The sequence below is a fragment of the Juglans regia genome, chromosome 6 (genome assembly GCF_001411555.2).
Source record: "Juglans regia cultivar Chandler chromosome 6, Walnut 2.0, whole genome shotgun sequence".
Taxonomy (NCBI): domain Eukaryota; kingdom Viridiplantae; phylum Streptophyta; class Magnoliopsida; order Fagales; family Juglandaceae; genus Juglans; species Juglans regia.
Window position 1 is genome coordinate 30,459,351 of NC_049906.1, and position 21,537 is coordinate 30,480,887.

General features: G+C 34.9%; 1 protein-coding gene across 1 annotated transcript; it reads left to right on the plus strand.

Annotated features, from left to right (window-relative positions):
• The first annotated feature begins 4,265 nt into the window (after nucleotides 1-4,265).
• On the plus strand, nucleotides 4,266-18,924 carry LOC109016278 (LEAF RUST 10 DISEASE-RESISTANCE LOCUS RECEPTOR-LIKE PROTEIN KINASE-like 2.1). The gene is made up of 3 exons (XM_035690864.1): nucleotides 4,266-5,125; nucleotides 17,076-17,123; nucleotides 17,643-18,924. Exons 1-3 carry the CDS (start codon nucleotides 4,318-4,320, stop codon nucleotides 18,773-18,775), a joined length of 1,989 nt encoding a protein of 662 aa, XP_035546757.1. The 5' UTR covers nucleotides 4,266-4,317; the 3' UTR covers nucleotides 18,776-18,924.
• Nucleotides 18,925-21,537: the final 2,613 nt, after the last annotated feature.

Sequence of the window (21,537 nt, forward strand, 5' to 3'; positions counted from 1 at the left end):
TAGAAAACATAACAACTATATAATGAACATAAAAGAAAAGTAGAATAAAAAAAAGTATCATCATTTGGTTATAAATGTAATAAAGTATATTAACAACAAATACACTATATGTTGTTCATAAAGTATATTAACAAATACACTACATGAGGAAAGAAAATATGAATGTTTCCTTTATTTAAGTAAGGTAGAAAAGTCCACATCCAACAAATTAAAAAATATTAACGAAGAAATGACATCTTTTTATTTATTTATTTTTTTTAAAAAAATCTTCATCTCTTAATATAACATCAAATAATTTTTAAAATGTAGTATTATGCATGGGTTGAAAAATGATATTTAGAGTAGATAAGTCTTGTGTATTTTTTTTTAAAGAAAAAACTTGATTAGTAAATGTGAAACTTACAAGAATAATATTTTTTTTAATGATGAATCTCATTTTTTTTAAAGAAAATCCTTAGTATACTTGTATAAATTATATCTAGCATTACTAGTCTAGAATAGGGTATTAGAGGATAATATATACACACACAAAGTTAATTTCCAGATTTTAATGGCATGCAATTTCCTGTTTATACATTGAGCCCTAAATTAATTTAGGGGTTTCAATCTTTGAAACCCCTAAATTTAATTTAGGGGTTTCAAAGATTGAAACCCTTAATTTAGGGGATTCAAAGATTGGAACCCTAAATTAATTTAGGGTTTCGGATTTGAGCCCTAAATTAATTTAGGGGTTTCAATCTTTGAATCTCATAAATTAATTTAGGGTTACGGATTTGAGCCCTAAATTAATTTAGGGGTTCCAATCCGAATTAATTACACAATCAAATCCAATCCAATCCGAAATAATTACAGAAATGAGAAAACAAACACAATTCACATGCATTTCACGGACTCATTCAAATTTCAAACCAAAACACATGCACAATCTAAGCTCCACAGTACACAATTTACAAAAATCCCATCCTCCATCTCCGATAAACCCCATCCTTCCTCCAATCTCCATTAAAAATATAAATCACAAAAAAATAAAATAGGATAGGGCTTGAGTTTCTTACCTTCGAGTTCGGGATTCGGATCTTCGGTGAGATGCAGAGAAAGGGACCGGATGCGCACGACGACATTGAAGGAGACGCTGGTAGCTGGGAGCGGCGCCGGAAACTCAGAGAGAGGGAGAGATGAGCGGAGCTGGGTCACTGTGAGGCAGCAGAGACAGAGAAGTGAGAGTCTGAGAGTGAGCAAGGGAGGGAATCGGGGGGGGGGGATTTCATTTCTAATTAACCCAGGCATGAAACGACGTCGTTTCATGCCTGGGTTTTAAAAAAAAAAAAAACCTACGCATGAAACGACATCGTTTCATGCGTAGGTTTTATATATATATATATATATGAACGCTAATAGCGGGGCGGGGCGGGTGTGACCCCCATCTCGCACCCGCCCCCGGACAGAGCGCCAGATGCGGGGCGGGTGACCCCGCCCCCGCATCTGGCGGATGGAGTGGTCCGCCCCGCCGCACGAGTGCAGGGCGGAAATGGGTCGGGGCAGTGGGGGCGGGGCCCCGCTGCCCACCCCTAGTGCTTATGATGGTTATCTATGCTACGTTAAGAGTTAAGGCAATGTTAGATTCCTTTCACGATCTTTGATGAATTATGACAATATGCTTGTATGGATGAATTTGTTGTTTAATGGATTGAGTATTACTAAAATCACATGGAAACCATGAAATGTTCATGTAGTAACTTAAGTCAAGTATGCCATGTAATAAAATAGTCAGATCATGTATGCCATGTTCATGTAATACTTAGACTATATATACCATAGAATGTCATAAAATATTTAGATCATGCTATGTCATGCCATGATATGTTATGTCATGTACAAGAATATGCCATGTTATGCTATGTCATGTAAAGAATATGCCATGTTATGCCATGTACAATAATATGTTATGTTATGTCATGTACATGAACATGCCATGTTAGAAAAGTTCATGAAGTCTAATGAATTCTCATGCATCAAGAAAGATAAGAAACTTTAAGGTGACATGGACTCAAGCGTGTTTATCATAAGTTATGTTAAGACGGTGCCACGGACTCAAGCATGGTTAACTACGAGTTAAGTGAACACGGACTCAAGCATGTTTCACTCAATGTTATGCAAGTTAAGTGAACACGGACCCAAGCGTGTTTCACTCCATGTTATGACAAGATATGCAAGTTAAGTGAAACACGGACTCAAGCGTGTTTTACCACATGATAAGAGAAAGACAAGATAAATAAGTTATTGATGCATTCACGTTACATGTTCACAATGATTATGCATGCTTCCGCTCATGTTAATGAGGAATAGATATGTTAGGTGAATCTACGATGATGTATGTATGTATGAAGAGCCTTTCAAAAGTTAAGTATATGCTAGGCTAAGATATATTTTACGGTATGATGTACTACTTATTGAGTATTCGACTCATTTTTGTTTGTCTTTCTATTTTCCTCTATATTTCATTCTCACAGATGATGATTGTGAGGACGCAAAGCTGGTGGGCCAAGAATAGATATAGTGCAAAGACTTAGAAAGGAATAAGTGATATTTATACAAGAATTAGTTTAGTTCATGTTTTACTTTACGTTTCTAGTTTCATGTTTCTAAAACAGTTATGTTCAGTTTAATGATGGAGATATTTTTGGATATGAATCTCTTTACCGGGCATTATGTTATGAATGTTAGTAATATTCCTAACTTATGGGAAAGGGTGTTACAGAAAGTTAACATGTATATATATAAATATATTTATATATATATATATTATTGTAACTTGATTAAGATAGTGATATTTTGTTCCAAGCTCAAAGTATTAGTATTGGTTTCTCTATATGAATATGCAAAATCACATCTTTTAGAGATTGATTTTACATATCAAGAAAAAATCTCACATTGGATTATGCATATTTAAGATAAAATAATAATAAAATATTATTATTTTATTATTATCATTATTATTTTTTAAATTATTATTTTTTATATATTTTGTAATTAGCACCCACTACATTTGTAAAATAATATTTGTATAGTGAATAATAAAATAATATTTGTAGTTCGAATAGTAAAATAACATTTGTGGTATGAGAGGTAGGAGAGAGAAATAATTAGTAAAATAAGGTTTGGAGAGTGAATAGTATATCTTCAAATTTTGAGAATCACTATTTATAGCTATGCAAATATTTGGAGATGGATAATCCAATGCAATCAAATTAATGTCTTTGCATTTGAAAGAAAGAGGTTTTAAGCTTGATCACGTGCACAATGGGCTAGAAAGTTAACATGCATGACTCATGATTTTGAACAAGTCTTGAAGCCTCCTATGAAGAGAAATTTTCAAGGAATTTAATATTGAAATTAACATTTGTGAAACAAATGAAGGAAAAGGTCAATACATTTGACTAAGGAGTTTCATACATTTGTAAATAACACGTTATGAGTGTTTTGAACTCTTATCATATTTTGTATTTATATTTTAATATATTTCTTTTTCTATACTTTAATATTTATATTTTAATATAGTTCGAATAGTACATCTTCAAATGTAATTAACAATATTATTTAATATATCTAATATTTTTGTATTTGAATTCTCAATCTTTTTTAATTTGAAATTCGATCTTTCATTTTAAAACAGTTCACGTTCAAACGTTAATGACTATCGTTCGAATGTTTAAGTGAATAACTAGCATGTTTGCACATAAGTGGGCTTAACTTTTGAACATACATCAACTATTCGAATGTAGCATTTTATAAGTTCGAATGTAATCATTCTAACACGACATCGTCTGGTTTAACGAAACAATATTATTGTTCGAATGTAAAATTATTTATTGTCTACCTTTAGTGACGATAAATAGAAATACTTATTTTTCCCTAATTTTTGTCCTGTCACAAATTAGGACTAAAGTTATTTGAAATTGTTGAGTATTGATATAATAAATGTAAACTCACGAATTAACATAATAATTTCATGGGATATATTAGAAATACTTTAATTGATAATAATAATAATTTAATGTATCACATCAAATTACATTAATTAATAAATTTATTTTTATAAAATCTGTTATAATCAAAACATTTCTTGAAATATTTTTATTGTTGCATTTGGAAGATAACGTTTGACGAGACGTTTGAGTTATTTTGTCAGCACGCGTTTTGCTTACTGTGTTTTCCATTCATCGATCAACAACATGTTGCATCCACACTAACATGATTAACGTACCCTCATCATCATCATCGTCTCATCTCTCACCTCACCCGCTTTTCCTTACAAACATGGACGCCCCATATTTCTCTACATCTCTACTTTCCATCCTCCTCATCTCCTTCTTCATCATCTTAACAGTACTAACTACACCATCTTACTGCATCGACGATGATCCCTTCTTCGTGGAGTGCGGTCGTCCCTACGACTGTGGAAGCTTCAGAAACATTCCGTTCCCTTACTGGGGAGGTGGTCGGCCGGACTTTTGCGGGAATAGGGATAAGGGGTACGAGTTGGAGTGCTTCAATAATGAATACCCTGTTTTGCAATTTGAAGAGCTAAAGTTCCGGGTACTGAATTTCAGCCAGTCCACAAACAGAATGACCATTGCAAGAAATGACCTCTTAGGATATCTTTGTCCTGAAAAAAAGCTGACTACCGAATTGAATTACACCTTGTATAATTATACTTCGACCATTCAGAACCTAACTTTATGCTATGGCTGCCCTTCACCCGTACTCCGCACACTGGGCGGCGATGTATTTGAATGCCCAGGAGCTTCGAATAATGGTTATTTCGTAGGCGACTCTTCGTCCAGTATCAAACTATCTGAACTTAGCAAATCATGTGATGCTACTATGAAAGTTCCCATTTTCAAAACGACTGCTTTCAATGAAGTCCCTGCGGGTAGAGCAGCACCGTTACTGATAGAAGCTCTGAAGGAAGGGTTTGAGGTGGAATACGATCAATCGTTGCTGGTTGCCTGTGATGGATGTCAGAGCTCAGGTGGGAGATGCGGCTCTAATAGCACCTCCCAGTTTGTCTGCTATTGCCGTGACGGTGTGCAATTTCTTAATTGTGGTCCAAACAACTCAGACGGTATGCACATTTTTGTATATGTTATCTCTCCCCTTTCAATTGGATATATATGAGTTTTGCTGTGGAAATTATAATTTTAAAAAGTTAAAACAACAATATTTTTAAATATAACTAATGTGAATTAAGATTTCTACATCGATCTGTGTGCTGATGAGTGTATTCAAAAGTTTAGCCTTGTGAATAGATTTTTTCATAATTGGATATATAAGCTGAAGCCTGCATTCTTCTTTAATAACGTATAGGCCACATTATGGTGTAGTTAATAAAAAAAAAAAAATACTCTAAACATAAAGGAATTACAAAAAGTAATCCCACAAACTGATATGGTTTGATGATACTCGTTAGATTATAAAGTTATTTTATTATAAAGTAGATATAACGAATCAGATAAAATCGCATCAGTGCATATACCATTGGTTAAGGGTCTTTCCTTTTCCATGTTTAATTCGCATAGACATATATAAGAATAGAACAGTAGTGAGAACATTGACAGCAACAATTTGAGTCACCCATTGGAGCTGAATCAGAGAACTGCAGAAATCTATACTTCTGATCTGTTTAATTATTAGCTCCGATCCTTTCAACCAGATTCGGGTTGTGATGAATTAGCGTTCTGGGTAGAACTTGATCATGTAGCAACTAGCTAGTGATATTGCAGTAACACTCAAAACTCAACAGTAGAACTTCATGTGTAATTCTTAAAAATTAGTTAATGCCATAGAAAAACAAAAAGGCTCTTCGAGATTTTGCAAGAATTATTCAACAAGCTGTTACAGCTTGCACGCTGCATTATTCAACAAAAACGCTCTCAAATCCATAGTGATTGTAATTAATTTGTCTCTCTCTTTACAAGTGAATACTAGTGATTCTATCTTGTAGGGTCATGCTTAAGTAATATTATAGGAAAAAAGAAGAAGATATATTTTGTGATTTATGATTAAGATTATCTACAACAACATAAAAATATTTTTCCCAATGGACAGTGCATGGGTCATGATCATGATAAAAAAATTTGATGCTCTGAAGGCCGGCACCCGGCCCACAGATCATGCTTAATTTAATATATATATATATATATATATATATATATATATATAAATATAAATATCTCGCAGCTAGCTGCTAGCCTTATGATCTGGTCAACATTCAAAGGGAGGAAATGGCTAGGAATATTAATCAGCCGGCCACACCCTCGCTTAAGAATGTATATATCCCAGCTTTGAGTCAATATACGAATACTTTTTATAATTTTTTTTTTTTGTGATCTTACCAATTATTAGCCCTGATGATATCATTCCATGACGTTTGGTCTAGAGTATACTTTGGAGATAGCCTTGTATCATGAATGTGTGTGTACGTATATATATAAAGTATAAGAAAACTGTTTATTTGTCGAAAATAATTATTTCCTACCAAATTGAGTTTGTTTTTGTCATAAATAGTCATTATCATTACAAATAATCTATCACAAATGCTTATTTTTCTTGCAGTATATGATGTTTTATAGACTAATGGGCCAGTAAAGACAATATTTCTAATATGATTGTATTTAGCCTAAAATCATTCTAGAAGAAGCCTTGAGAGTGTGTGATATATATATATATATATATATATATATATATATATATATATACACACACTAGCAGTAGGGTAACGTCCAAGGGACGTGTGCCTAATTTTTTTTTTTTTTTTTACCTAGTGACTAAGGAAGTGTTTTTTAAGGATGTTGTAAATTTTTTATTTTTTAAAAAAATGTTTATGATGATTAAAAATATACATGAAAAAAAGAAAAGAAAAATAAAAAAAAGTGAAATACATATTCAGGGCATATTTTTGGGCTACTTTTTTGGTAGCTGTATCAGTTCTTTTTAGTTAATTAAGAATATTATCATATTTAAATTATGTTAAAATTTTAATTATTTATATAGTTTTACTTTTTTAAAAATATTTAACAAAATTTCATCATTTATTTAATGATGAAAGATTAGTATTTTATAAATTAAATTTGATAATTTATTTATGATATGATATTTATATGTTAATTATATATTTTAAATTAATTTAAATCAGTATTTAAATTTTCACCATTGGATTAAAATTGGAGAGTTATGATGAAGGGTTAGATTTAAATCCCAAAAAATTTCCTTTATATGTTAATTAAATATTTTAAATTAATTTAAATTAGTATTTAAATTTTTACCATTGGATCAAATTTGGAGAGTTATGATGAAGGATTAGATTTAAATCTCAAAAAATTTCCTTTTCCCCTCACTTGCAATATATCAAAAAACTGTTCACGTTAACAGTAATTACTGTTCATTACTTATTTATTTATTTTTTGTAAAGACAAAGAAACTTTTATTATTATTTAGATTATTTAAAAAAAACTTAAAAAAATGAAAATAACGTGAACAATAATCACTGTTCATTACTGTTCACATTATATATGCTAAAAAAAATGAAAATAATGTTATACATACTAAAATTTTTTTTTTTAAAAAATTACTGTTCACATTACTATTCATCATGTTATACATGCTTTTAAAACATAGGAAGATATATATATATATACTAGCGGTGGCGTGCCACATTTTATTAATTGGAAGAAAAAATAATTCCTAAAAATATTGTGTCAAAAGAATAAATAAAATGTGATTCTTTACATGTAGCACGGAGTCTTAAATAATTAAATTAGTTGTTAGTTGAACCACACTACTCGATGACTTAGCAAGTATTGAAAAAATACAAAGTCTTTTATTCTTATATTGCTCTCACGTTCTTTCATCATTAAAATGTGTAAAATATGCATAATATCTTTAAAAAAATTTGGTATATTTGAGATCCACTCTAAAGAATCTACTTTTTACATAATAGTGATAAATATTTTAATGATTTTATTTTATTTTTATATATAATAGTGATAAATATTATAGTGATTTTATTTTTTATTTATATATAATAGTGATAAATATTATAGTATTTTTTTCCTCACTTTCTTTCTCTCTCCTCTGGCTCGATTCTATTCATCATTTTATAAAACACATCACACTTGATAATTTTTTTTTATACTAAATAAATTATTCTATTCATTATCCATACATCATACATTTAGCAAGAAAAAAAGATAAAGAAAAAGTAAAATAAAAAATTATGTATGGTGTGTGGTGTGTGGTGTAAGGAATAGAAAAATATGAGTAAAATAAAAAGATGAAAAAATCTTCTTCACACTTTACTGTGTGAAGAAGCCCTAGCACACCTAACGTGCTGGGGTGAAAAAAAAAAAAAAACTAAACTATGTGAGGTGTGTGAAGAGTGCAATGTACAGTAGAGTGTGATATAGCATTTCTCTAAAAAGATAAAAAGTTGTTGTTTTTACATTGATCCATTACATTTAACGATATATGATTTTAACAACTCAAGTCAAGCCACCTTTAAAATTATATTCTAAAATAACTAATCAATATTACAATTAAAATATCTTAGAAAAAACCTAAAGAGTTATTGTCTTACAGTCTACTTGGAACCAAAATATGTTATAATTTATGTTATACAAACAAGTTTAAGCTTTGTTCATAAGTTAATTTTAACAAAATATATTTTTACAATCTTATAACTGTATCTCTAAATTTTAACAAAAGAAATTATTTTTATAATTTTAAGGTGCGTAACTTCCGCACAATATCTTTAAAAAAATTTGGTATATTTGAGATCCATCTTAAAGAATATATTTTTTACATAATAGTGATAAATATTTTAGTGATTTTATTCAATTTTATATATAATGGTGCTAAATATTATAGTGATTTTATTTTTTATTTATATATAATAATGATAAATATTATAGTGATTTTATTAAATTTTTTTTCTTTCCTCACTTTCTCTCTCTCTCCTCTGGCCCGATTATTACCCACGGCCCATTCTCCTTCAGTCCAGCCCGGTGCCGCCATGTGCCGGCCAGCCTCACTGCCACCACCGGAGAGTCCCCCTCAGCTGACCACCAACCCAGCCACCGCCGATATCCCCCACGCGCGGCCTCTCTCTCCCCAGCGGTAACCCAACCAAAATGGATTTCTCCCATTTGTGTCAACGTGTGCCGCCTTGCGCCGCCGAACGCGGCCACCCAGCCTCACGACCACCAACAGAGACTCCTCCTCACGCCGGCGACCAAGGCAGTAACAACGGATGTCCGCCACGCACGGCTGGCTCTCCCCCGCGGAAACCCAACCGAAATGGGTTTCACCCATTTGTGTCCACTTCCGCAGTCGTACGCTGCCACCCAAGCCACCGCACCTTCACCACATCACACCGGCGACAACCTCTAGCAGACCCAGCCACCACGAACCTCCATTTCCCTCTCCGTCGCACACTGCTATTCGCACGCACCAACCCATTTCTCCATCTCTCTCTCTCTCTCTCTCTCTCTAAACCAAAAAGAAACAGAAAAACAAAACAAACATGCGAAAAAAAGACAACTCAGTCTCTTTACTGTTCATTACTGTTGATGAACAATAATACTGTTTATTACTATTCATATCAATATAGACTCTTTTAAGTTATAGGAAGATATATGTGTGTGTGTGTCATGTGTGTGTGTGAGCAACCAATTATAACAAATGATAGTTATACCGGGAAAATTATTATAAGGTGCACGGATGATGTAGTATTCTCATCTTATTACAGCATGCAATATAATTAATATATAGCGTCCTCTTTTTTCATGCAATCAATGCTAAAGACAAAAGACTAGATATCTGTCTCGATTTTCTCAAAGTAGTCTTTGTTTGATGATGATCAACTGCTTGGGAGAAATTTGGTGGCTTTGAGTCATGTTTCGCGCATAGTATGTAGGCATGGGATCCTTACAAATATATATATAGCGTTTCAAGCTTGGTTAAGCTAGTGGGAACATTAATGGTCCAGAAGATTTTAAATATAAAGTGTTGGGGATATGAGTTATGATTGCCACTCGTCTGAGAATGTGGCAGGGAATATTTCAGGAAAATGGTTCTCCATTCATGGTTCTCTTTGATGATGTTTGGATTGCCGGTTTCATTAATGGCGTCCTTCGTATAATAGGGGTCTTCGCAAATTCCAAATCTATGAGGCTTACAATCATGATTAAATTGGTGACTATCTGAGTTTTCTCTCCTCTTTCTTAGAAAGGTGGAGTTTTCTCTCTACTGTTCAGTGAACGTAGAGGCTCTCTCTTGGACTTTGTCTGAAGAGAGTTTTTGCCGTTATGGCTGAAGATATATCTAACATTTACGAAGGTTTGAAATTTACGGAAGAAGAGAAGGAGGAAGTTCTCATTCCAAATGAGGAAGTTCTTACTTCTATAGCAAAAAGTAGGAATTGTTTGGTTGGCCTTATTATTGCAGAGAAGGAAATAAACAGAGGAGTTTTTCGGAATACCATGAGTAAAGCTTGGAAAGTAGAGGGTCAGGTTTCTTTCAAACACCTTGGAATCAACAGGTTTTTGATTGAGTTTCAGAATCATATGGAAAAGGAGCGTATACTTTCGGGAAGACCCTGGTCTTTTGACAGGGCCTTGGTTTGCTTATTTGATTGTGAAGGCTGTGTGGCTCCAAAAGACATTGAGTTTAAGGAGGAACCATTTTGGATACAACTTCACGACCTGCCTTTTGCAGGAATGAACAAAACCATGGGTGAAAAGGTGGGAGCAGCTGTGAGAACTGTTATATCAGTTGACGTGGATGCTAGTGGTATGGCTTGGGGTCATTTTCTTAGAGTTAGAGTTTTACTCGATATTTGTAAGCCTCTCATTCGGGGCAAATTCATCAATATGGGAGGAAAACGTTTTTGGATTCCATTTAAGTATGAGAGGCTTCCCTTATTCTGCTTTCAGTGTGGTGCCATTAAATATACGGGCTTGTCTTGTCCTAATTCTCCTCTGGGGGTTAATGCAAGTGAAGGCTCAATACCTCAGTTTGGTTCCTGGTTGAGAGCTAACACACAGCTGAGGAACTCTCCAATCTTCAGTAAGAGAGATGGTGATTGCGAAAACACAGAGAGTTGGCGCCAAAACAAGAGTGAAGGTAGCAGATATGAAGATGATGGGATGGGACAAAACGTCTCTAGCAAGCCCAAAGTAGGCGTTGAACAAGCTGACCTTGGGAGTTCTGACAACCACCAACTTTCTGGACTTTTACATGAAAAGGGCAACTGGTGCAGAACAAAAGACCATTCTGACCCTTCTATCTAGGTAAACTCTGATAGCTTTGAGACTTCCCACTTGGCTGATATGCATCCTAAGGACACCTTAACTTTAAAAGGTGTCATACCCAACCTGGATCCCTCCCTGTATCACACTGATCTAGACACATCGATCCCTACTAGAGACTTGACCCAGGGCAGCTCACCTTCTCAAAACTCACCCGTTAAAACTGCTGCTGCTGCTGCTGCTATTGCTATTAAAAGAAAGTGGAAAAGGAGGGCTAGAGAGTTGGGGCCTAGAGGAAACCAAAGTCCAACTGACACGGTTATGTGTGAGTCTAGTGACCCTAAATTAAGGAAAAGGCTTGGTGCAGAAACTCATGGAATTATCATGACAAGAAAGAGAGCTAAACAAGCTCAGTTGGCAGTGGCTGGTTTCCAGCCCTGCCAATCCCCATGAAACACTTAGCATGGAACTGTCGAGGGCTTGGGAACCCTCGAACAGTTCGTGAGCTCCACCTTATGGTGAAGGAAAAGTGCCCGGATGTTGTGTTCCTGAGTGAAACAAAATGTAGAAGGAAAAGAATAGAACTTATCCGAGACAGACTAAATTTTGACCACTGCTTTTCTGTTGACAGTATTGGAAGAAGTGGGGGTATTGCCATATTTTGGAAAAGAGAAATTGAAGCTGAACTAGAATCCTACTCTCATCACCACATCTCTATTTCAACTTCCTCTAACATCCCAAGCAAGAAATGGACTGTAACAGGTTTCTATGGACAGCCTTCTACTGCTAAAAGAAGTATTAATTGGGATCTTCTCAGACTAATTCATTCCAGAATTCATAATCCCTGGCTGTGTATGGGGGATTTTAATGAGATTATGTTCCAAGATGAGTACTTTGCCTCTAACACCTGCCCTTTTAAGCAAATGGAAGAATTTAGACTGGCCTTATCAGACTGTGGACTTATGGATATTGGCTTTGGAGGATCAAAGTTTACTTGGTGTAATAGAAGGGAGGGCTCTGAATTCACTAAATGTCGTTTGGATAGAGCCCTAGTCAATGATGAATGGCTTAACCTCTTTGGCTCTAATCAGGTCTTAGTTCTTCCAGGACAATGTTCAGATCACAATCCCTTATTTATTCATTGCTTAAACTCTGCCCAAGTTGAGACCTCTAAACATAAGATTTTTAGATATAAAGTGGCATGGGGTAAAAGAGAAGGATGCACTGAACTCATTAAAGCTGCCTGGATACAGAAACCACCTCAGGCTTCCAAGCTTGATTTTACTCGAGAAGGATTGAAGGTATGCAGGGATAAGCTCAAGATTTGGAGCAAGGAGGCTTTTAGACAGCAGAAGAGGCTCCTTAATTACAAGAGTGAACAACTTAGAAGTTTACAAGAGTCCAATTCTGGCCAGTTTAATAGTCAAATCAATGCACTTCAGAGTGAGATAGATGGTTATCTTGAAGAAGAAGAACTGAAATGGAGACAAAGAGCTAAACAAAGGTGGCTTAAGGAAGGAGACAAGAACACTAAATACTTCCATAAGTGTGCATCTCAAAGGAAACAGGTGAACAGAATCAAACAAATCAAAAGTGAAAATGGAAGTGTGACTCTCAATAAGGAAGAGATTGCAAGGACCTTTTAAGACTATTACCAAGACCTTTTCTCCTCTTCTAAACCAAGCAATATCGAGGCTGCCATGAGCTCTTTCCCTCCCTCAGTCACTACATAAATGAATTGCTCTCTTGCTAGCCCTTTTTCTGAACATGAAGTTGAAAATGCAATCAAGAACATGAATCCCCTCGGATCTCCTGGCCCAGATGGATTTCCAGCTGCTTTCTACCATCAACATTGGTCCACAATAGGCAAGGAAGTGACAGCAGCAGTCATAGAAGTGCTAATACCAGAAAGGGTTTTGAAGATATCAATCAAACATTTATTTCTCTGATCCCCAAGAAGAAGTGCCCACAATCTGTTTTAGATTATAGACCAATCAGTCTCTGCAATGTCTTCTACAAGATCATCTCTAAAGTAATTGCCAACAGACTCAAGCTTATTTTGTCTAATCTCATTTACCTCACCCAAAGTGCATTTGTGTCAGAAAGACTGATCTCAGATAATGTTATTGTTGCATATGAGCTGCTGCATTCCATGCAAACAAGGTTAAAAGGGAAGCATAATGGCTATATGACCCTTAAGCTCGATATGAGCAAAGCATATGATCGAGTGGAATGAGACTTTTTAAGTAAAATAATGAGGAAAATGGGCTTTGAGAGTGAATGGGTAGATCTGGTGATGTAGTGTGTTACCACTGTCAACTATTCTATTCTTGTTAATGGTATACCCCAAGCAACTTTTACTCCATCCAGAGGCATTAGGCAGGGAGATCCTTTCTCTCCCTACCTATTCATCATTTGTTCTGAATTCCTCAGCCATAGCCTAAATCAAGCTAAGATGCAGGGAATTATTTCTGGGATTCCAGCTGCTCGAGGCTCCTTTCATGTGAACCATCTCTTCTTCGCAAATGACAGCTTGGTATTTTGCAGATCTAATCCAGATGAATGGTGTAGACTACAACATATATTAAGCAGCTATGAACAAGTATCAGGTCAGAGGCTTAATCTTGAAAAAACCTCCATCTTTTTCAGCAGGAACACCAAAGTTGAGATCCAACAAGCCATTCTACAACAATCAGGTATCAAAGCTTCAGGATCCTTTGATAAATATTTGGGGTTACCATCATATGTGGGTAGGAACAGAACCAAGGCTTTTCACTCAATACTTGACAGGGTCAAAGCCAAGATGGTTAATTGGAATAGCAATCTGCTGTCTCAAGCTGGGAAGGAGACCCTACTTAAATCTGTGCTGCAGTCAATCCCTACTTATAGCATGGGGATCTTTAAACTCCCCAAAACAATTCTTAGAAGCCTCAACTAGCTCTTACAATCTTTCTGGTGGGGTCAAAGCAATCATAGTTCTAAAATCCATTGGTTGAACTGGCAAACATTAAGGAAATCCAAACAGAAGGGGGGGTTTGGGATTTAGGGACTTTGAACATTTTAACTTAGCCCTATTGGCTAAACAAGGTTGGAGGATCATTCAGAACCCTCTATCTCTTGCAGCTCAGGTTCTCAAAGCTAAATATTTCCCTACCTCGGACTTTCTATCAGCCAAATTAAGACCTTATGATCCTTATGTGTAGAAGAGCTTCCTTCTAGCCAGACCAGCACTTAAGGCAGGTTTGATATGGAAAGTTGGTGATGGAAGAAAAATCAAAATTTGGCAAGATCAATGGCTGCCATGCCCATCTACATTTAAAGTGCAATCTCCTGTCCACATCCTAGAGGCTGAAGCTCAAGTTGCTGATCTCATCAATCTAGTCACCATGCAGTGGGATCTATCTCTCATTTATGATATATTTTCAGCCTCTGAGACAAAATTAATTAGCCAGATCCCTATTAGTCCATGCAGGAGCCAAGACATGCTGACATGGAGATGCTCAAGCAATGGGAAGTTTTCTGTAAGGAGTGCTCATCACCTTCAAGGCTCACTGTTAGAGGATAGAATGGGGCAATCTTCAACTCAAAATTCCAACTCGAGATTCTGGAACAAAGTTTGGGGTATCCGAGCACCTCAAGCAACAAAATCTTTTCTTTGGAGAGCTGCTTGTGAGTCCCTTGCCACTAAGTTGAATATGCATAAAAGAAAAGTAGTAGATTCACCTCTCTGTCCAATCTGCTCTCTGAGACCAGAATCAGTCACTCATGCCATCTGGTCATGTGGTGCTTCAATGGATGTATGGTCTATGAGCTCAAAAAGAATTCAGAAATCAAGCCTACTTGAAGGATCATTTAAAGGTATTCTGACCTCTTTAATGGATCACTTATCTCCTATGGAAATCATTGAATTTGCTGTTACTGCAAAAGCTATTTGGTGTAGGAGGACTACTTGGCTCTTTGAACAGCAATTCCAACCCCCATCTCAAGTGTCAAAGCTGATCCAAGCAGAGATGGTTTCCATAAAGTTGTGGCTAGAGAATGGAACAAAACAGAAGGAAATCCAAGCAGCTAAAATCAACAGGTGGGTTACTCCCCGACTAGATGTTTTCAAAGCCAATTGGGATGCTGCCATTGATAAAGGCAACTCGAGGCTGGGGATTGGTGTGATTGTTAGGAACTCAGAAGGAGCTGTTATGGCATCATTATGTTCATCGATGGACCTGTTCCCAGATCCACTTGTTGGTGAGGCTATAGCAGCTCGAAGAGCTTCATCCTTTTGTGTAGATTTGGGATTACAACATATCATGCTTGAAGCTGACTCTCTTTCGGTGGTGAAGGCAATTCAAAACAAAGAAGATAGTTTGAGTGATGCTGGTCTTGTTATTAGAGACATTAAGATCTTGCTTTCCAAGTTCCTTTCCTGGTCTGTTCTACATGTTCATAGGGAAGTTAATGTAATTGCCCATCATTTGGCAAAGTTTGCTCTTAGCTGCCAAGATGATTGCATAATTATTGAGGACTGTCCCCCATGTATCAAGCACTTGCTTTGATGAATGAAATAGCTTATTTTCAAAAAAAAAAATGGTGACTATCTCCAAAGTGCTGCTAGTTGAAGATGATAGGCATTTAGAGAAAAAAAAATCATCTCAAGTTTGTGCCCGAAATTGAGAGTCTCAAGTGGAAAAGAAATAGACATATCAAGCTGTAAGTCTCACAATATTTATTGCTGCTCACATAAGTATTTTGGGTATATATGGTAGGGCTTACTACTTGATCTCAAACTTTATTTATTTCCCCTTCACGCATATATACAGATGACCGGCGCCATTATAAGGAAAACGAGCATTTGTGACGGATTATTTGTGACAATAATAAGTATTTGTGAAGAAAACAGATTCATTTTAACAGAAAATAGTCATTCTCGCGAAAAATAACTAGTCAGAAATAAACAATTTTCTTATAGTGCGAGTTCTTAAGTTCCCCATGCATAGCTAGCTATGGGCAAGAATCTACGGTAAAGTTCATGCATGTTAGACCAAAATTTGGCTTCTTAATTGGTGTGATCTAGTTCGTCTATAAATGAGTCTAACTATTCATGGAAATTCATAACATTATAATTAATGGAAATAGTCCTCGATCAACTCCGACTCTATATTCTGACTCTGTGTACAAAAGCTAGACCGCCACGCATAATTATCAATGATTGTCCTAAGACGTACAAAACTGTAAAAACCTAGCTAATAGTTTGCCAAGATCAACATTGATGATAATTTAATTGGTTTCTAACCAAAAAAAAAAAAAAAAGGTGATGGAAGGGTTGCCTATTCATTAATTCTTAGAAGGTGATACTACTTCCTATTAGCTTCCACAAAAATAGTCAAGAAGAAATAATTACTAATTGTTTGTAGTATCACTATATGCTGAGTTCTATCAAGAATTGCATGTGACTGCTTATTAATTGCATGTTATTGCTGTTGCAATTACAGAGCTCATCAATGTGAGATATACAAGAGATAATATATTGATTTCTTTGTATTCCATGTAATATGTATTGCACACTTAATAAACTGCATGCTTCTATATATTTCTATTCCATGCAACAATCCACGTACCAATAAAAACTTATTGCTATGAATACTATCTTGGAAATTTGTGTTAAGTATATTGTTCGATTTCAAAGAATGTCAATTTGGATTTGTTAGGTTTTCGCTTAAATGGTTTAAACTTTCGAATAAAATGGCATATTCTTTTTTGCTGTTTTTTATGCAGGTCGGAAGGATAGCAGATCGAAAGTCATGATCATGATACTAGCATTTGGTAAGTACCTCTTCACCGTAGTTTCTTTTCGAGATCAATAAACAATAGAAACTCAAACTAGTCCATTTGGAATATTTGGTGTCTTCATCGATCATGTGTCTTCGGTGCATATATATAAGCTATATATAAGTACTGATCTCCTTTCTTAACCCTTACCCATGCATGGTAGTGTGGCTAATGAACATGACCTCTTTAAAGTATTATTTCAATAGATATCTAATTATAAGGTTCCTCTATTGGAAAATTTCTAAAACTAGCAATGACCCCCGTTCAAACTAATTCTGTGTTGCAATATCGTTTCTTTTTTCCTACCTATTTCATGTTCCAAGGAGGCTTTATGTTTGCCCGCTAGTCAAAATTAAAGTTAACTCTCAATTCAGCTTGATTAATAGCTAATGCCAACACATCAGTATTATAACTTCCTCCAATTTTAGTTTGGTATCACCACAAAAAAAAAATGCAATTTTGATTCTTGTTTATGCACTACATAACTTCATAATTTTTATTCGTTCTTTACAGCAAGTAGTTTATCTGCGGTAATTGGAGCTCTGATAATTGGCCTCTGCTTCAAGAGAAAATTGAGATCCATTAAGATTATTCAGTTTTTTAATAAGGAGAGTCTAACGCATCAGAGTGTCGAGACATTTCTAAGGAACAATGGACCTTTTTCAATAAGAAGATATAGTTACTCAGATATCAAGAAAATGACCAACTTCTTCAAAGATAAATTAGGCCAAGGAGGCTATGGTTGCGTCTATAAGGGAAAATTACAAGATGGTTCTTTTGTAGCAGTGAAAGTTTTGAAAGAATCAAAAGGCAATGGAGAGGAATTCATTAATGAGGTTACAAGCATTAGTAGGACCTCCCATGTTAACATTGTTACTCTTAGAGGCTTTTGCTTCGAGAGCTCTAAAAGAGCTCTCATCTACGAGTTTATGCCTAACGGATCTCTCGAGAAGTTCATATACAAAAAAGCTCCACAAAAAATTGATCATCAATTGGGATGGGAAACATTATATATGATTGCAGTTGGCATAGCTCGAGGGTTAGAGTACTTACATAGAGGTTGTAACACAAGAATCTTGCATTTTGACATTAAGCCTCACAACATTCTTCTAGATGCGAACTTCTGTCCAAAGATTTCTGATTTTGGCCTTTCAAAAATATGCCCAAGAGAAAAGAGTATCATATCAATGTTGGGTGCAAGAGGGACGGTGGGATATATAGCTCCGGAACTATTTTGTAGAATTTTTGGAGGGGTCTCTCATAAATCTGATGTTTATAGCTACGGAATGATGGTTTTAGAAATGGTTGGGGGTACGAATAATATAGATGCTGAGACTGGTCTTACCAGTGAAACATACTTTCCACATTGGATATACAAGCACCTTGAGCTAGATAAAGAACTATGGATGCAAGATATCATAAATGAAGAGGATGAACAAAATGTAAAGAAGATGATAATAGTGGGTTTGTGGTGCATACAGACCAACCCATCAAATCGGCCAACAATGAGTAGAGTTGTGGATATGCTAGAAGGAAGCCTCAACTCTTTGCAAATCCCACCGAAGCCTTTTTTGTCTTCTCCGTCACGATCTCTAGGTGATTCTTTGACTGAAGTGGTTCTCCACTCTGATTCTATGATACCCTAAAAACCATATTTTCCTTAGAAAAAGAAATCTTAATTCTTGGTAGTAACCGAGTATAATTTGTGTGACTTATAATATCATGTTTTAGCTTGTCAAAAGACCTTAATTATCATTGAAGACAACTATATTTGATTTGCCTCAAATATGCAGTAATATCCGATGAATGGCTCCCATCACAAATTTATAAATTATAATTCTTTTGAGTCTCTTAGGATAGGCATATTGTCAAATGGATAGTTTTGTCAAATTCTATTGGCAGTACCATTTTACTACTATTCACAATGCATATCATCTCAACTCACTATCCAAATAAGACCTTAAAATTAAAAATAATAATTCTTTTGCAAAAAAATTGTAGGGCCTAAGTATTTTATGAATTTTACTTCAATTCCATTACAATATTCATCTTTCGCCTCCAAACAAAAGAATAGAAATGCGGAATGCTGATTCTGCAAACTAAACAAAAAAGACTTTACAAAATAGATAGGTATGCAATGTTGAGAAAAGTAGTTGATATTGTCATATGGCCCATATCCTATCTCAATGCAGGTTCACTAATGGACTCGTGCAAAATCCTAAAGAAGTTGCTTGTTGTAGATGGTCCTCACCTCTCCAACTTATAGAAGTACAAATTGTCTTAATGAAAATCTATTCATAAGCTTAATTTGTTTCTTGCACACTCAATATATTACTGATGTAGAAACTTTACACATAAACTATATTAAAAAATGATGGATACTTTAGTTTTTCTTAAGTTATAATGGATCTCACTATAAATGGTGTGTTAACACACCGACTTACATATAGCAAAACTCTTATCTTATTAATCATTCGTAAGTTTGGACAAGGTTTTCTTTTAAAACTTTCATTTGAATTATAGAGTTTAAAACAAGTGAGAGATTGCATTTATGGAACATTAAAAGATGCTCAGCGGTATGTTTATATCTCTCATTCTAAAATTTAAAATTAGAATATAAATTTAGGGATGGTGATTTGTAAAGGGTAAAGGTTTAATAATACCACATTGGTATCCAAATAAGGAAAGAGAAGTATCATTTGCAATCCCAAGTGAAAGTATGGAGTGCTACATCCTATACAGGCGGGTAGCCAACCATCCCGCCTCCTATCCTCACCTAGACAGGGTGGCCTAATCTCCCCTCACACCCTATCCCTGCCCACATTCTTGACAATTTGCATCCATTTGCTGGGTGGAAGGATTGACCCTACCCCCGTCCAGCCACCCCGCCCACCAACAGATTATTATAAAAAAGATCGCACAAAATCACAACGAAAAACAAATATATAAAAACAAACAACTATAGCTCAAAATCAACAAAATAACCAAGAAATCTCATATATACTCAAATTTATAAGTTTTTGCGGCAATGATGTAATCAAATAAAAACATCGTACCAAGAAATCTTAAATCCATGACGGTGTGCCAACTGACCAAGTTGTGGTCGTACAATTTGTATCGTCGTAGGTAGTGGCTTGGCCATGGGAATGGAGATTATATAGAGGAAGAAGAGGATTGAAAGAAGAAGAAGAAGAAGAGAAAGATGCCGGTGAGCAGAAGGAAAATAAGAGAACAACATAAGAGAAGAGTCGAGTGTAAATTGGTCAGTTCGGTTGGTTTTTTTGTTATTTTGTTTTATCTTTTTTTAAAAAAAATAAATTAATAAAAAAATTATTTAAATTACTAAAATTAAAATTAAGTGAATTATGTAACTAACTTATTAAAAAAATATTTAACTATAATTATATTCATGATGTTATTAGTTACTACAAGAGCATTGGCATTGGTATATGCATATGCAAATACAAAGACATATTTGCATAATATGACTCTTAATTTATGTCGCTCAAATGGCTAACACAAGAGGGGGTGAATTGAGTTATATTTAAAAAATCCGCAATTATAAATCAAATACACAATATAAAATATGAACAAAATACAAAACAGGAATAAATATAAAAAGTAAGGATAAAAGAAAGCAAACTCAGTATTTTAATGAGGTTCAGCCCCACTGCCGACATCCCGTCTCAAGCTACCCCTTGAGGATTCCCAAATTCACTATTTAACCTGATTCAAGTGGAGATAGAAACTTATTATACCTTTGAGCAGTACCGCTACAAAGAATTTGTGTAGAAGACCCTCTACACTTGCAATCACCTTACACATGGCGATTCAACATCTATCCCCTGTGTAGAACACCTTCTACATGCAGAAGGGTTATACACACCCTTTTACTGATACAAGAACTAATAGTGGGTAAGTTATCAGAAAACACCCCTCAATAAGTGGAATAAAAACAATACAGCGCAAACTATATCTCTATAAAATGAACAAGGATTAAGATTCAATGTTTAGAGAAGAGAGAGTAAAAGTTTTGAATGAATGTTGTAAAACTTGCAATGATGTGTGTATGCACTTGTTGTTGTTGTAATTTGAAGATCTCAAATGAGCTTATAGGCATATGAGACTTCATTTTCAAATTTAAAAATATTCACATGTCAAAAACAACATCATTCACTTTTCAAAATATTCACATGTCAAAAACAACATCATTCACTTTTCGTAATTGCCAAAGACAACATCATTCACTTTTGAAAATATTCAAATCTTTTAATCATGTCATGCACATGTGAAAAATGAAAATCAATCATCTTTCAAAAATTCAAATTTCAAACTTTTAATTTTTAAATATATCATGCACGTGTGAAAAATGCAATTTGATACTTTATGATAAAAGATTAATTTTGAG

What these genes read in the sequence shown, in the direction of transcription:
- LOC109016278 (XM_035690864.1), top strand. Translation starts at nt 4,318, where the DNA reads ATGGACGCCCCATATTTCTCTACATCTCTACTTTCCATCCTCCTCATC. An exon ending in TGGTCCAAACAACTCAGACG is followed by an intron (nt 5,126 to 17,075) that starts GTATGCACATTT and finishes TTTTTTATGCAG; the next exon opens with GTCGGAAGGATAGCAGATCG. An exon ending in GATCATGATACTAGCATTTG is followed by an intron (nt 17,124 to 17,642) that starts GTAAGTACCTCT and finishes CGTTCTTTACAG; the next exon opens with CAAGTAGTTTATCTGCGGTA.